The 15,243-nt window shown below is 45.1% G+C and overlaps 1 protein-coding gene across 1 annotated transcript in view; it reads left to right on the top strand.

Annotated features, from left to right (window-relative positions):
• Window positions 1-3,159: 3,159 nt before the first annotated feature.
• LOC104280020 (forkhead box protein P1-like) overlaps window positions 3,160-15,243 on the top strand; it is a gene marked incomplete at its 3' end in the record, with an annotated part of 30,445 nt that continues 18,361 nt past the window's right edge. The window contains 6 exon segments of the mRNA XM_009877539.1: window positions 3,160-3,288; window positions 4,667-4,804; window positions 5,864-5,953; window positions 6,605-6,694; window positions 11,326-11,434; window positions 11,437-11,478. Of these exon segments, the coding sequence (XP_009875841.1) occupies window positions 3,160-3,288; window positions 4,667-4,804; window positions 5,864-5,953; window positions 6,605-6,694; window positions 11,326-11,434; window positions 11,437-11,478 (598 nt within the window).

Here is a 15,243-nt window from a genome sequence, read left to right as displayed (position 1 = left end):
TGTCTGCGGGTGTTGTACCGGGTTAGGGCAAGATACCTGAGTCTGAAAGCGAGATTCCATTTTGCAGAATGGACCAGCATTGCAGTTTCAGCGTGAATACTTCTAGCGGCGGCACGGGTTTTGTTGTTGCTTCAGAGGATGAAATAATTACGTCGGAAATGTTTTAGTCTCGGGATGGACTTGGGTCCTGCCTTCAGCACTTCTTGTTTTGCTGGGCTCTGCTCCGGCTCGTGGCGTCGTGCCTCTCCCTTTGCCCGTGGACGGGTGGTTTATCTTCTCCTGTGGCATCAGCAGAGCTGTTCGGCATTGTTTCGCTGGGGATTTTTTTTTTTCCCCTACATTTCAAATGTATCGCACATCGCAGCTTTCTAATAAGACAGCTCAGGTTAATTGTTTGGTTTTGCCTGTGTCTATTTTTATTCCTAGCCCAGTATTTTTAACTGTTCCTCAACGACTTGCTCTTTCTGCGCTCTGCTATGTTTTGCTCCGTTTAACTTTTATCACAAAATCTTTAACCGAAGAATTGCTGTTTGGAAATCCAAGGTGCCTGGTATGAGGTCTGACTGAAATCGAGTTCAAACGTACGTGGCAGGAGAGGATTTTCTGGCAGAGTTATCCTTTATGAATTAAGGAAATCCTCCCCGTCTTCCATGCATGCCTGCTAACAGTTAACAGGACCACAACCGTATCCAACACCGAAGGCACGTTATGTGAAAATAGCATCCTTTTTTTTTTTTTGATCTTTCCCTCCCCCCCCTTTCACTTCATACAAGATTAAACTACTTGAAATTATTTAGCCAGTATTTAATTATATTAATATCACTGAAAATGGGGGAATGGAAATGATTAAATAGGACTAAATCATTTTCATCCCTGTGACCCTTGTCTGGGTTCTGTGGAGGAGTGACAAATGCATCCCTGCGGTACTGCCGCTGGGAAGGGAGAGGTGAGCTTGGCCCGAGTTTGTGGAAGTTTTCCTCGGTGGGTCTCGCCAAAATCCAGCGTGTTTGCGGAGCCTGAAACGGGGGGTAGCAGGAGGGGCCTGCGGGAGGGCTCTGGGGGCTGCAGAGGGACGGCGGGCAAAAACCTTGGGAGAAGTAGTGTCTGAAAACAATTGTGAGTATTAAAGACGTTTTTTGCCGTTGATGGTATTAGCATGTCAGCAGGTCTCTACTAGCACGGCTCTGAAAGCCAAATTGCAGCTGTATTTTTACCTTTGCTGCCAGGTTTACGTGCAGCTGGGTATCTACCACACCCTATTGTTATCAGTCAACAATACCAGAAGTAGTTCGTTAATCGTATCGATATCAACAATCGTGTTTCATGTGGAAAATAGAAATAAACAACTTGAAAAAAAGACAAGATTGATTTCTGCTCCACATGCTAACTTAGCATTCTTTAAATATATCTGCCAGTAGTTTAATTTGAACTTCAACTCCCTGAAGGCAGTAAGACAGAATTATTTTAGTTCTTCATAAACTGCCTTCTGTGATTCATTGTTAACTCATAAAACACGCTCATTTTCATGTACTTAAACAGTTAAGCCGTTTTTAAAGTTGGTTTGTAATTTTTTTTGGCAACACATTTAAGTTGACATCTGAGAGATAGAAATCTGAAATTAATTTATAGCCCTGGGTTTAGGTTTCGTTTACTATCAGACAAAGTATCAGAAATAAATATTTTTTATCTAACGTAATGTAAAGTATATTGCACAGTATCTAAAATAAAGTTTAGTTTTGACTGAATACACTCAAAAAGGGACCCATAAATATTAGAGAGCTGTAGTTAAGAACTTACATGACTGTTTTAAATACTATTGATTTAAACCACTGGCTAGATTTTATGAATCAAAGTGTAATTTCCAAGCTTTCGCTATATTTCTCATCGCTAAAGCACTCTCTCTTGTGTGCCTTTAGCAGCTTTCCAGACATTCAACACGGGATTAAATGATAGTAGTTACAATGATCAATAGGTTAAGACCGGTACAATCACTCTTACCGCTAATGACCTCGGTAGTAATGGGTAATAAAGTGTGGGCTATAATAGCCTATTGCTGGTGCTGCGTGCCCTTTGAATCCCAGTATTACCAGGGACTAGCTACATGAAAAAGTTGGACGTTGGGAGTTGAGAGAGTGGATATATAGGCCATCACTCTTAACTATTTCCAGTCCTCAAACCAGCTGTGTGCCCACGCTTGCCCGGGACACGCGGGTCCTTTCCGACACGGCGGTTTCTCGTTTCCTTGGATTTGTTTGTGAAAGGTTTCCACAGGTTGCCTTCGTGACAAGCCGAAGTACAAACTTTGGCCGAACGTGGCCGTCAGCCGTGTTTATAGATGGGAGGCAGGACCTTCCTTAGAGGCACAGATGTGGTGTGAAAATGGGGTTTCGGGTGGTAAGACGAAGTTGAGCGGGTCGACGCAAGCTTGTACGCCCAGATGTGCCGCATACGTATAAAATACTTAATGTCCTGCTGGTTCAGTGCTTCTGTTCTAGCGAAGAGCGCGCAGCTGGGAGATTCTTCACCGGAAGGTACGTGGCCAGTTTTCAACGCTAGGGCCAAATCCTCAGATTCATCCCAAGATAAACAGGCAAAAGAGCTGTGGAAGTGAATGGGAGTTGTCTCTGCAGAGCTGACGGCAGAATGCGGCCCTTCGTATTAATCACCCGTGTGTAGGGCTTGCAGCACCCCACCCTATTCCTGTCCGTAGCCCCGCTTGTCGTCATAAATCTGACTGAAGAGTATTTGTGTTGTCTATCTTCCAAGAAGGGCACAGAAAACATACTTAAACATGCTTCCTCTTCTGTTTGCTCAGTCCAACTTCAATGAAAGGTAGTACAAACCCGAGGGTAAAGTAAACTTCTCTGGGGATGAGAATAATGAAGGTGAGTCACGCTTCGGGGCGAAGATAGTGACGGCAGGATTTAATTAAATAATTTTCCTACTCCCAGAAAAGTTTTTAAAAAGGCCGCGGATTAAGGTGGGATTACCCATCCCGATGACTCAGAGCCCTCGGAGCTGGTCCTGCCGTGGCCGAGGTGGTGGCAAGCAGCGCGGTGGCCGCCGGCGTTGGTGGCGCTGATGTTTGACCTGTGATCGAGTCTCTGTTCGCCCACGTTTGCGCCAGCCTGGACCGTGTCGGATCCCCGGGAAGGCGCCATGCCCAGACCCCGTCTGCCTCAACGGGGTGTCGGAGCCTCTGCCGGGCTTCGCTCGGGCGAATGTTTTCCGGGCGGCGCCGGGCCCTGGCGCGCGCCGTTTACACAACAACACGGGGAGATGCGCGGCGTACGTGCGTCTGACCTTCAGGAACCGTTTTTAGTTCGTCAAAATTAGTGATGCTGAGAAATCAGGACATCAGTGCATAATGACTGTGAAATTAGGAATGAGAGCTTGCTATGCAAATGACAGGACAAATCATGTGAAAAAGTCAAGATAAACTGCATATTAAGACATTATGTTACATAAAATTAACACTGCGTTTCTCTCTTGCTTACTACTACACTGGAAGATTTTTTTTTTAACTCCTTTATCTTGTGATCAGCTATTGTCTGCTGATTTTTTAGAAAGTGGTGCACAGAAAAAGTGCTAAACATATTATTACCTTTTATTGTAATACGTGAGGTGACAGGAGATTCTTTTTAGCAAAGTATATCTTTTACTGCTTTTAGTTTTGTGCTGTCACGTATTTGATTTGAAACTATAGAAAAGTAAGGTGCTGAAATATTACTGTTAGAACTCATACGGGTTTTGTCTTTTCCTCTATTGTGTTTTTTTTTCCCCCTCCTTTTCTATTCCTTTTTTTGGGTGGAGGGTAGAGGGGTGGGTTTCTAGGGAAATAGTCTTCTTGCATTACTAGGACTGACAAAATGGTTCTCATGTAGTCTGCAAATTAAACACAAGTGCAGTGATTATTTTGAATAGCTAAATTACATTCTAGAAAGCTTGCAGAATTCGTAGCATTGTCATTAGGTATCCGCTTGAATACAATTTGTGTAACCTTGGCCAAGACAGCCTGTCATTTTAATGTCAGTGTTTTATCTGAACAAGACATCATCCTTTCAGATACAGTGTACAGGTTCCTTGCAAAGATGCCCGTGCAGAAACGTGTTAACAGTTGCAAATATGAAATGCTATCAGGTTCATCACTGTAGCTGTTTGTCACTGAAATGTCATGGAAAGCGGCTTTTAATGGTATCTCACATAATATGAAAGAATTGAAGACATCTGTATGCTGGGTGAATATGGAATGGTAAAGACATCGTGGTAGGGCCTTTCTGTTAAAATTGCATAGGAGTCTAGTGCTGTTATTCACATCACTGAGCCTTCCTTCAATTTTCTTAAAAACCTGTCGTAATAGGGTCTAGATCTCATCAGCTCCAGGATACTCGGCTCTTGGGTTTCTGTACAGCAGGCGGGGGCGTTCTGAGAGGGAAAGAACCCGGTTGACAGTTTCTCGTAAAAATAAATAAATACGGGTTTACCCTCTCACTTGCTCTAAAGAATTCCCATCGCAGTAATGCTTTGGGAATTGAGCCACCAGGAAAGCGTGGTCGGTACCTCTGTGCCTGCCACGGTGCTCTGTAAGGGCTGCATCGCCCTCGGTGCCCAGCGGGATTTCGGTGATGCGCTCTGACCCCCTCTCTGCTCTCCTCTCGTGCTTCAGGTTCCAGTGTCGGTGGCTATGATGACACCTCAAGTGATCACTCCCCAGCAAATGCAGCAGATCCTCCAGCAACAAGTGCTAACTCCCCAGCAGCTCCAAGTCCTGCTCCAGCAGCAGCAGGCACTCATGCTTCAACAGGTAATTGTTTCCTTAGCAGCTGCTCGGGTGGTCCCTGTTGGCACCGGAGGGCTTCGCCTCCCGAAATGTTCCTGGGGAAAGAAGCTGTCCTGCATCTCGGGTCCGAACCTCAGGGCAGCCGTGGTCCGAGATGAACTGACTGGTCTTTTGTTTTTAATTCTAGAAATAGCTACTGGAAACAAATCCAGGGAGCAGTGCTAGGAGTGTTTCCAAGATCAGCTAAATAATACAGATGCATATTTAAGTGTCAGGACTTCGGCAGATGTCCCTGTTGCTTTTGCCTGCGTCCCCCAGACAGCACGGCGTGCCCTGCCTAGTTGGAGTAAACGAGGTAGTAGGGCGATAGTTCCTGGTTTAGACCTCACTGTGTCCATCTGGAACCGTAAAGGACTATGGAAACAGTGGCAGTAAAAACGAAGAGGTTTGCGAGCCTTAATCTGTTTGATTCCAGCCAACGTACGCCCTGCGGCGCGTCAGTGTTTCTCGCAGCCCGTGGCCCTTTTTTGACTGAAAGTTGGCCACCGATGAGCCCCGAGGCTCCGTTACCGCAGGGTGGGGCTCAGGAGTCCCGGGTGGGCGTCAGCACCCACCCCAGCCCCACCTCGCGTGCTCCCTCCTGCCCACGCCGTGCGCATCTGGGGAGCGGGGAGGAGGAGAGGGTTTCCCGGGATGTCTGTGCATGTATTGAGCGACACTTAATACAGTCAAACCCCATCATTTAGAAAGCGTGTGTGTTTCACAACAGAGATTCGCCAGGCTCTCTCAGCAAGGGCATTTTGGCTTTGTTGTTACAATCAAAGGTCATTCCTTGCCTTATTTTAATTAGTTTGTGTAGAAAATGGTATGTTTTTCATCAGTTCATTTTGGAGATTACTTTTCAAACGATAATGCCAAGAATAGTCAGTGTGCACTGAATTTATTGTTGAGTTTCAAACTAAAGGTCAGACCATTACAGATAAAAGGATGCTATTTTTCAAATCACAGTTTGTGTGTTACACCAAAAGGGACACTGAATTGGCTCTCCACTTTGTTACTTACCATCTTTCCTTTTCTTTGTAGCAGCAGCTTCAAGAGTTTTATAAGAAACAACAGGAACAGTTGCAGCTTCAACTTTTACAGCAACAACATGCTGGAAAACAGCCTAAAGAGGTACAGACAATACCCATTTTACTTTCAAACCACAGATCCCCGGGGACTGTCTAGTGGCTATTAAACTGTCATTCATCTTATAAATGATTGCACAACTGAACTGACTCTATCAGGTCTCAGCTTTCAGATTTAGAGTTATTGTCCTGTTTTCGCCTGTATTTTCCTGTGCTTTCCATTTGCTTGCTGCCACATATTTTATAGCGGGGGGACCGTGCCTTGATGTTCGGCGTGAGTACTGGAGCAAGCATCGAGACTTGTATCTGGGGAGAGTGCTTTTGGGCGTTAGTTATGTTGTAAAGGGGAGGGGGCAAGGCAGCAGGCCCAGATATGGTGATGTCCTCCTCGAACAGGGCAGAATGCCAAGAGACGTTGAGTTTGGGCTTGCGCTTTCCAACCAGAGAGGTTCTGCTTTGCATGTTCCTCGCAGCGTGGGCATAGCAGGAGGGATCGCGCCGGAGTGGTGACAGCGAGAAGCGAGGTGTGAGGGGCAGAGGCAGCGTGGGAACACCTCGCTCTGATGCCACCACAGTCCGTGGCAGGAGCAGGACGGGGTAGTTTATGCCTGCTCTTTACATACACTTCCCTTTCGAAATACCCATCGTGTCCCAAACTTTGTTGATTTTGGTATGCTTCGATGTTTTTTTGCTGCAGTCGCGTTTCTTTTTAAGGCACGGAGTTCGCCTCTCTAGTCACAAAGAGTTCGAGACTTTCATCTTTAATCTGACATTGGTGCTGGCTCGGGTAGATCCTAGAAAGCTGCCTCTCGACGCGAGACGCTGTGTGATGTCCTGCGATAGCGGCAGCGCTCGGGCATTACTTCACAAGCGACGCTGCTCGAAGCACACACCAATTTCTGCCCTCCTCCTCCTCCCCCAGCCTCCTTGAAATTTCGGCAAAATCGTGCCACCTGTGCCAAGTTTTAACCCAGAGTGAATTTTTCCAGCTGAGTTATAAACCCCTGAAAATAAGGGGGTTTTTAATGGAAACGCTGACACAACCTTAACCATAGCGCGCTTACGGGCGCCACTATAATAAAAAGGGAACAGATTAAAAAGTGTCTAAAATGTAAATCTAAAGGACTAACAGTAATTAAAATGGAAATGGCACAGGGAGGGAAGGCATGTAATTGTGAGATATCACTGTGCAGAATGCTCTCAGCTTTGTTTTGCTGGCTGTTTTTCTAATTCAGTAGGGCTTACTCATCAGTGGCAGTTCAATGCGCGTTAATGACTCTGGGATGCAGGCATCACTCTGGACAAAGAAATGATTATTGTGCGGTCAAAAGAAGTTCAAAGACAAGAAGGGAATTTCAGTTTTTTCCTTAGAGATCCACATTCAAGAGCATATAAATTAAGCCAAATGTTAAAAACCACAGTCTGAAAGCTGACTTCAAAGTCACAACTCTCTAATTAATGAACTGCGAGCTTCAGTTTGGACAAGTCGTGGTTTGATGCGCCCATAAATCAACATGACAGGTCTGTTTCACAGTCTCAGACAGCGCTTGTCATTGAGTCACATCAGATGTAAACACAGCAGAAAAAAGAGGGAATATGAAGGAGGTGCAATTGATCAACAGAATTGGTAAAAACCCACTTTTGAAACGCATTATGCATGATCACAGGAAATGGCGATAGCCTCAAGAGGCTTTCTCCTTCTGCTGTTGCTTTTTTGAATCAGATTTCTAACAGCCTTCAAAAGGGAGAATAAGAATTATGGAGCTTCTCCCCTGTGGCTGGCAGGCAATAACCCCCTGTTGTTATTTTGTGCTTCTTTCTTTTCAAAGGCGTCAAAATTTAGTTTTTTAAAGATCTTTAACTCTATATTTGAAGACAAACAATAAAGGGCTGCCACTGTCATTCTTATCAGTTACCAGGGATTGTATTTTTTCTTTCTGTTGCCACTTCTTATTAACCTCTTATTTGGTCTATTAGACATAGTTTTGAATGCAAGCCTGCATGCTGGGAGAACATGAAAGTTCGGATGAGCTCAGAGGGCAGATAAAGAAATTTGAAGGGGAAAGTTACACAGCAGAATGAACGATAAAAGTTAACTCTTCTAAATTGCTGTTGTCAGACAGGAGAGCATCTCAGACACAAAGATGAGGGCTTGGAGCTTAAAGAAAAAGAAATACTTTGTGTTAAAAAAGACGAGAAGGGAAGTTAGACAATGTGATGGCATTTCAATATCTAACACGCGGATTTACTGTGGTCACACTTCTGATATTACACTATCGAAAGCAACAATAAGAAAGGACTCCTTCCTGTTCCGAGAAGAGCATTTTAACACGGTAGCTGTTAAGAGAACAAGGGACCCAAGTCCCTTCAGCTTTTCCTAGGGTTTTGGGGAGGTATTTTTGCTGCTGGTGTTAGCAGTGATGCGTGTCATCCCGCAGGTTCGTTCGGCCCTGTTTTTCCTGCCACGGGGAGGTTACTCTTGCTAAATTAGCATGCGAGCGATGGTCTTTTTTGTTTTTATTTTTGTTCCCCTCTCCCTCTCGTACTGAGAACCGATGGTCGGGTCGCATGGCGGACAGCGGCGGCCGCTAACGAGGGCCGAGGTTGTACCTTGACAGATGGAACAAGTGCATTCGCGTAGGGCATCCCCCAAGTCATTTCCTTAGTGCCTTGTCCTATTGTCCTGTCGTGAAAGAAGAGAAAAAAAACCCATGACGCGTCTCCCCAGCCCCGCTGGCAAACGGGATCCCACCCCCGAGACTGATAACAGAGGGACCCCAGCGAGGAGCCCGGTGGGTTTTACTCAGGGGCTGCGTGCCGGAGCAGGGGGTGAGCGCTGCACGGTGCCCTCGAGGAGGTGAGACCCCAGGCCTTTGCCCCGGAGGGGGCACCTCTCCTCCAAAACCGGTCGGCTCTCCCCGAAGCAAGGGGGACTCCGGAGGGGCTGAGGGACCCGACTGGGTGCCGCGGCGCTGGACGGGAGCGGGTTGTTCCCCCAACAGGGCCATTTGTCCTCCGGCAGTTGTGACAGTTTATGTTAGGCAGTAGGGAGTAACCTAAGAAAGGAAAACAGACCTTTGACAGAAGCTTTAGGGAGGGGACCAAAAATGCAAGTTTTATCAGGATATTTCAGCATTTTACCACTGACTACTGACCTGACAACAGGACTGCACCGAGACCTTTTTTGTATGCATTCAATTGTGAGAAGTAAACAAACTGCCTTGTATCCTGTGTTTGGTAACTGGGTGGGGAGCGCACTTTGGCAGCGTGTCTTGCTTTTAAATTCTTTCTTGGACAATGGGCCTTGTATACTTTTATATCCTGGCTTTTCAAAGTAGAGAGCGTTCAAGAGCTTTTCTTAGGATAGCTGAGAAGACAACCAAATGGGCATCAGTCAATTTATATAGAAGGTGGTTTTTTAAAAAAAGAAAAGCATGCTGACTTACACTCAGATGGCAAATAGGTAAAACACAGCTTGCTGTAATTAGATTTTATTGTAATACCATTTATTTTATATGTATATATATATAAATCTTCAGAAAATGAGTATTTATGGAGGCAAACATTACTTTAACTCTTAATATAACCATTGCTGGGACTTGCCTTCACCTGGTGCTGCTGCCAATAGTTGCAGCAACCGAACCTCTCAGAGCAATATATTGCAAAGAAATGAAAACTCTCCCAAGTTTCAGAAAATCTAAACACCTGTTTGTTTAACCATATTCTCGAGGTCTTAGATTTTTGTTGGAAAGAAGATAAATTGACTTTATGAATCAGATCAATAGACTGACTGGCTGTCAGCACCGTGATGGGTGTGCAGGCGGTCGCAGCGTTAAGGCTGATGGGACTTGGTTGCCCAGGGAGGTGGGGGCCAGACTCTTGGCTGTTGTCACTCCTGCTCCTCCAGCTCTCGTGGATTTTTTTTTCCCCCTCCTGCTTGACACCAGTCGGGACTGGAGCCAGTGATCCTCTGGCTCGGTGTCAAGGAAAGGCAACAAAACGCTTGGGCTCAGGCCGGGGTTTGTTTGTGAAAGTTGCACGGTTCCGTAAGAGTTAATTTTCTTTCCATAATTGTTAGCCATAATGTGTATAAGACCTCCACCTTGATATGATTCCTAGCAGATTAGGGATATTAGATAATTTCCTTCTATTTATTGTACTACTGCACTGTATTATCTTTCTATCACTCAGATAATTACTAAGGAAATCTACATTAATTTTTTTTGGCTAGCACAAGGAACTGCTAAACACTGGCATGATGTATTGATGTTTTACACAACAAAAGTTTTCCTCCTGTCATTGTACAATAAATAAAAAGATATTTATCAAAATGCAAAGCCTTTCATGGATTTTAAAGAACAAAGCAAATAAAATACAAGATGAGCATGGAAGCAAAACCTAGAGGCTTCCTTAACTGAACAAAATTAAGGACTCTGAAGCCTGGAGTACTGTACATATTAAACACTCACATTCAAGTAAGATGTTGTTTGCTAAATTATGAATGTGTGTAATTAAAATCTAGTGGCTGTTTCTATGAAAGATTTACAATGTTATTTCATCGTTTGTCATGGCTAATTAACAATATTAGATGAAGTTTTTCTTCTTCAAAGGTCTGATTTTTTCTCATTTATTTATGTCAGAAGTGATAAACAGAGTAGTTAAAAGCTTCTCCGGGTACAGCAGTGAGAAAAGCAACATGTTCTTTTACACCTCGAAGGTTCAAGGTTCGCATCCCTGCGGAGTAAAGCAACTCCATCTTCTTTCTAGTGAGAATAATTAAAATTTTCAAAGTGCAGAAGTAGCAGCCTTAAATACAACCCGGAATAATACTGAACATAGCAGAGTATTGTGGGGCCTGATGGATGAATAAGGGAAAGCATAAAATACCATAAATTAAGCCAGTCGAGTTGCCTTAATAGCTGAGACAACCCTCACATGAGCAAACAGAGCGCAGGCAGGGCTGGTTTTCAGTGCATCGAGCCGCGATGTGATCCCGTGGTGTGATTCTGGCGTTAGACGTGGTGTTCTCGGCCTCTCAGAGTTACCCGGGACTTGTGACAGCTGCCGGCCCCGGTCGCTTTCCCCACCGCCGGAACGGGGTAAAACCTGCCCATGTGGAGCGGGATGACGCAGGAGCACGGGCCCAGAGATGCTGCGATGCATTTTTTATTGGGATGGCAGGAGGGCTTTGGGTAGGATGAAAGTAACGGCTGGAGGTGGGAATGAACTGCAGCCCCGTGGTCAGCTCAAGCACCTACGCCTGCCTTACGGGGTGCTGGGCTCAGCAGCTTGCCTTGATACCAGGTGAAGTCGGAGTGTGCCGAGACCAGGAGCCCTGTACTCTGCGAATGCTTTGCTCCTTATTGACAACTGTGCATTTTTTTTATTATTTTATTTTTATATTTTTTTCTTTTCCAGCCCCAGCAACAGCAGGTGGCTACGCAGCAGTTGGCCTTTCAGCAGCAACTCTTACAGATGCAGCAGTTGCAGCAGCAGCACCTCCTGTCCTTGCAGCGGCCGGGGGCGGCTTAGCCGGCCAGCCTACTCTGCCTTTGCAACCCCTCGCACAAGGTAGGTGAGGGGTTTGGGGGCTGCCGGCTGTTTGGCAAAGCGATAGCACACACGCACGCAGAATTTGTCCACTGACTAGGAGAGGAATCTCGTAGACTCATATAAATACTAAGCACGGAAAAATCTCGACAGGCAGAGTGGGCGGCGTAAAGGTATTTTTTGAGAAGGGCAACGCTGAAGTCGTGGGCTGCTCAGGCCGGCAAGAAGCGGGTGCTTCAGAGTGGGGCTTCAGTTTGCGTAGCTGTAGCTCGCCCCGTGGACTCAAAGCTGCTGGTTGTGCTCATCTGGGCCTGAAATCCTTCGCACGAGGCATCAGATCGATTCTTGGTGCTGGGTTTGTGGCTAAGGGTAGCATGAGAGCAGCTTTTTTTTTCTACACGTATTATTTGAGCCCCTTCCAGTTGCAGCCCGACGAGGAGCCGGGCGCAGAGGAGCTGTGCTTCACGTGCTGCCGAACTGTAGCAATTCTGGTTTGCCCTTCGCGATAGCCACGGCTCCTCTCCACGCCCGTTTGCACAGCCCTGGTTCCACTGCCTGTGTGCCCTGTAGCTTCGTTCCTTCCTCCACACTGAGGCAAATTGGGATTAACTCTGTTTAATTTTAATGGTGTTATTGACAATTAGATCCTCCTACATCTTCATTCATTCCTGCGCTCTGCAAGAAGTTACTGCTTTGCTGAAATCCCTATTTATTTCTTTTCTAATATATTGATACTTTGAAAGCAATAGCTACTCAAGTCACGATACCTATGACAGCAGTTATAACCTGAGGTTTTTATTCTCCCTTTTCTTCTCTGGTTGGAATTTATTTTATTTTATTTTTAAACTGGGTTTGTCTGCAAGCCTCGGGACATTTTAACAGACTTGCCTGAGCTGTGACTGCTGTGATTAAGGCAGACTCTTCGAAGTTGACATGGCTCAGGGAAGACCAGGTCTTTCAACCATGATGCTGGTATTTCTGAATAATCGTGCCTTTTCCTTCCCTTGCCTCATAATAAATTTAAACATCCACCTCAACAACTTGAGTCAGCTTGGGTTGAATGATTTGGGCTCTTCAAAGCAGCCTTAGGGCTGCTACTAGTTGCTAAACCATGTAATGAATTTGCATTCAGTTTTATTCAGTTAAATAGCAGGGACAGGACGAAATTGCTTCCCTTCTTCACCCTCCTTTTGTTGCGTGGAGCTGCAAAAGGCGAGCAAGGTGGCTGACAAATATCGGCTTATACGGATAAAAGGCGACAAAACTGAGGAGAGGAGTCTGCTTTGCCAGTGATTTATTTAGCCTTATTTTTGCCAGACCCACCAAGGTATCAGAGCACCTGACTCCTGTCTCGAGAGGCCAAGCCTCTGCAGACCTGGTGCCTCTCTCTGCAAGGCTCAGTTTAGCTTTCTGGCGTCCCAGAGCTCGGTGTGGGTTCTGGGCCAGTCCTGTGCGTGATTCGGGGCTGATGCACGAGAGGGTGGGGGCAGTCACTCTCGATGCCCAGCGTGATGGGGAGAAGAAACACGTCCAGAAGAAAGGGCACGTAGGCAAAATGCCATTTATACTTGCGTTAATTATGCTTCAGATTTACTGTCGGAAGCATCCCAGGCTGTTCGCACACACCCACCGGACTCAAGCGTCAACCTTTCTAATTTTTCCCACAGCTCCTATACTATTAAGCCGGCTCGGTGAGGTTCATTGTATAGTCCATCAGTTAAGCTGTCCAAAGAAGGGCAATTGGGCAGTGACAAGACACGCTCATGTGTAATGTGAAAGAAATGAATGTGGTGATGCATGAAGTGTAATCTGTGCGGTAACACATCGGAGACACCAGTAGGTAATTCAGCGGTCGTGGCATTGATTGATATGGTTAGCAGGGCAGGGTAACTATTAGTCCTCGGGAAGGAGCGTATTTAAAACCTAAGGGGTGCCTACTTGCACGCCGGAGACCACCTAAAACTAAGCAGAAAGGGCTGGTCCTTGCAGGGGGATGAGCTGCGAGCGCTGGGGGTGGCTGAAGCCGGGGGCTCGGCAGTGGGAGGAAAGAGGAACTCGAGAGTTCAGGCTGTTGCGGTGCAGCACGATATTTTATATTTTTTTTATCAGAGAGACGATGGCTTAAAACTGATGTCATTATGAGGTTTAAATCAACTTTCTGCTTGCTTGAACATGGTCACCTGGGTATGGAGGTACAAGGACACAAAGAGGTTGAGCAACTCTGTTTGTCTTTGAGCCGGTGATACCTGGGGTTGGGAAATTGAGTTCCGTGAGCAGTAATCTGTCAACTGTCCCCACAACATACATTTTTTAAACCTGTGCCTACATTTTCTTTCATAATGAAGGGGACTAGTTGTCCTGAAAAATAAAATGAAGAGCCAGGGCTGTAGTTTAAAATAATTGGTAATGGACACTTCTGTTTCTATTTTTATTTTTAAATAAGAAATTATGTCTTTCATACCCTTTTGTTTTCAAAACGGTTTGTAAGACTGAGATAAATACCGTAAATGTGCATATAAAAAAATTTAAAATGATTCCTCTGGTAAATGCAGCTATGAATTTGGTTAAAAGCATTTTGCTTTTATTCTTAAGTATCTGTAGTAGTAATAAATGTTTCTAAAGAGCAAATGCTACTTCATAAGTGATATTTTCATTATGTTCTTGGAACTAATACATTGTTTAAATCTGCATTTTACTTTCATTTTGGTTTTTAGTGCTTGCCTATTGTCTTACACAAAATAGCACATCCTTTAGTGTTATATTGGTGTAATCGTTGCTGCTTTGTATTTAGACACATCCATAATCTGGGTTTTACATCTGTGCGTAGCAGCGATTTAAAAACAAACCGCGTTTCGGCTCCTTCTGAGCTGCGAGAGCTCCATCTTTTAGTATCTGCGAAATGAAACTGCAGATCACACCTCAGATCACCAGCGAGTGAAAATAATAGGACTGAGACGTCTGGTGCCCGATTGCTCCCGCAGATTTGGCAGCTCCGGGGCTAAATCCCGTCACTGGTACGTACGAAGCCGCAGCACCGGCAGCAGCGATCTCAGGGAATTGCAGCGCAGTTCTGGGAATCCGACTCAAAATTTAGCTCTTGCTGTTCAGATGAAACCGTTAAATGGTAAATTACATAATTTATTGCGAGTCTTCGTGGATCTACTTGACTTTGCTTTTTACCATTTGTTCTATTATTTTATTTAACCATTTTGCCGGATGAGTAATGAGCATATACCTTTCAGCTGCCCAGTGTGACAGCCTGGTTAGGAATTCTCTCTGCAGTTATTCTAAAAGAATTAAACTTGGGGAAGGAGGAGAGAGGCTCTTTTTTTTTTAAAACTTTATTTTATTAATCAAGTGACGTAGTCGCTTAATTAAGCGATGGGTTGTATGCAGGCATGTATGACATCACAGTTAACTTAAAATTAACGCCTTTATTATCTCCATCAGTTTTTCCCGACACAATTGGGTGTATTTTCTTTTGATACGTGGCATTGCTGTTGTTAGTGCTAATATGAGTTATGCTTGTGTAGGAAGTTAGACCAAACCACCTTGACTTTGAGAGGATCTACAGCGAGGTATCAATATTCTGTGTATGTATATTTTGATGGCTGTAACACTTGCAAGCTTTTCCTTGGGATAAAGCATTAATAGATCCAGAAGTGACCGGGAGAGGAGAGGGGAAGGGGAGAGGAGAAAGGGGGAAAGGGAAAGGGGACGGAGTGCTTGTCTGGCTCTAATTAAAAACCCGCAGAAATCCAGATAAGGGATGGCCAAAAAAAAAAA

This window comes from Apaloderma vittatum, unplaced genomic scaffold, assembly GCF_000703405.1.
Source record: "Apaloderma vittatum isolate BGI_N311 unplaced genomic scaffold, ASM70340v1 scaffold2941, whole genome shotgun sequence".
Taxonomy (NCBI): Eukaryota; Metazoa; Chordata; class Aves; order Trogoniformes; family Trogonidae; genus Apaloderma; species Apaloderma vittatum.
Note: the sequence above shows the minus strand (reverse complement) of the source record. Positions and strands in the feature narration are given on the sequence as shown.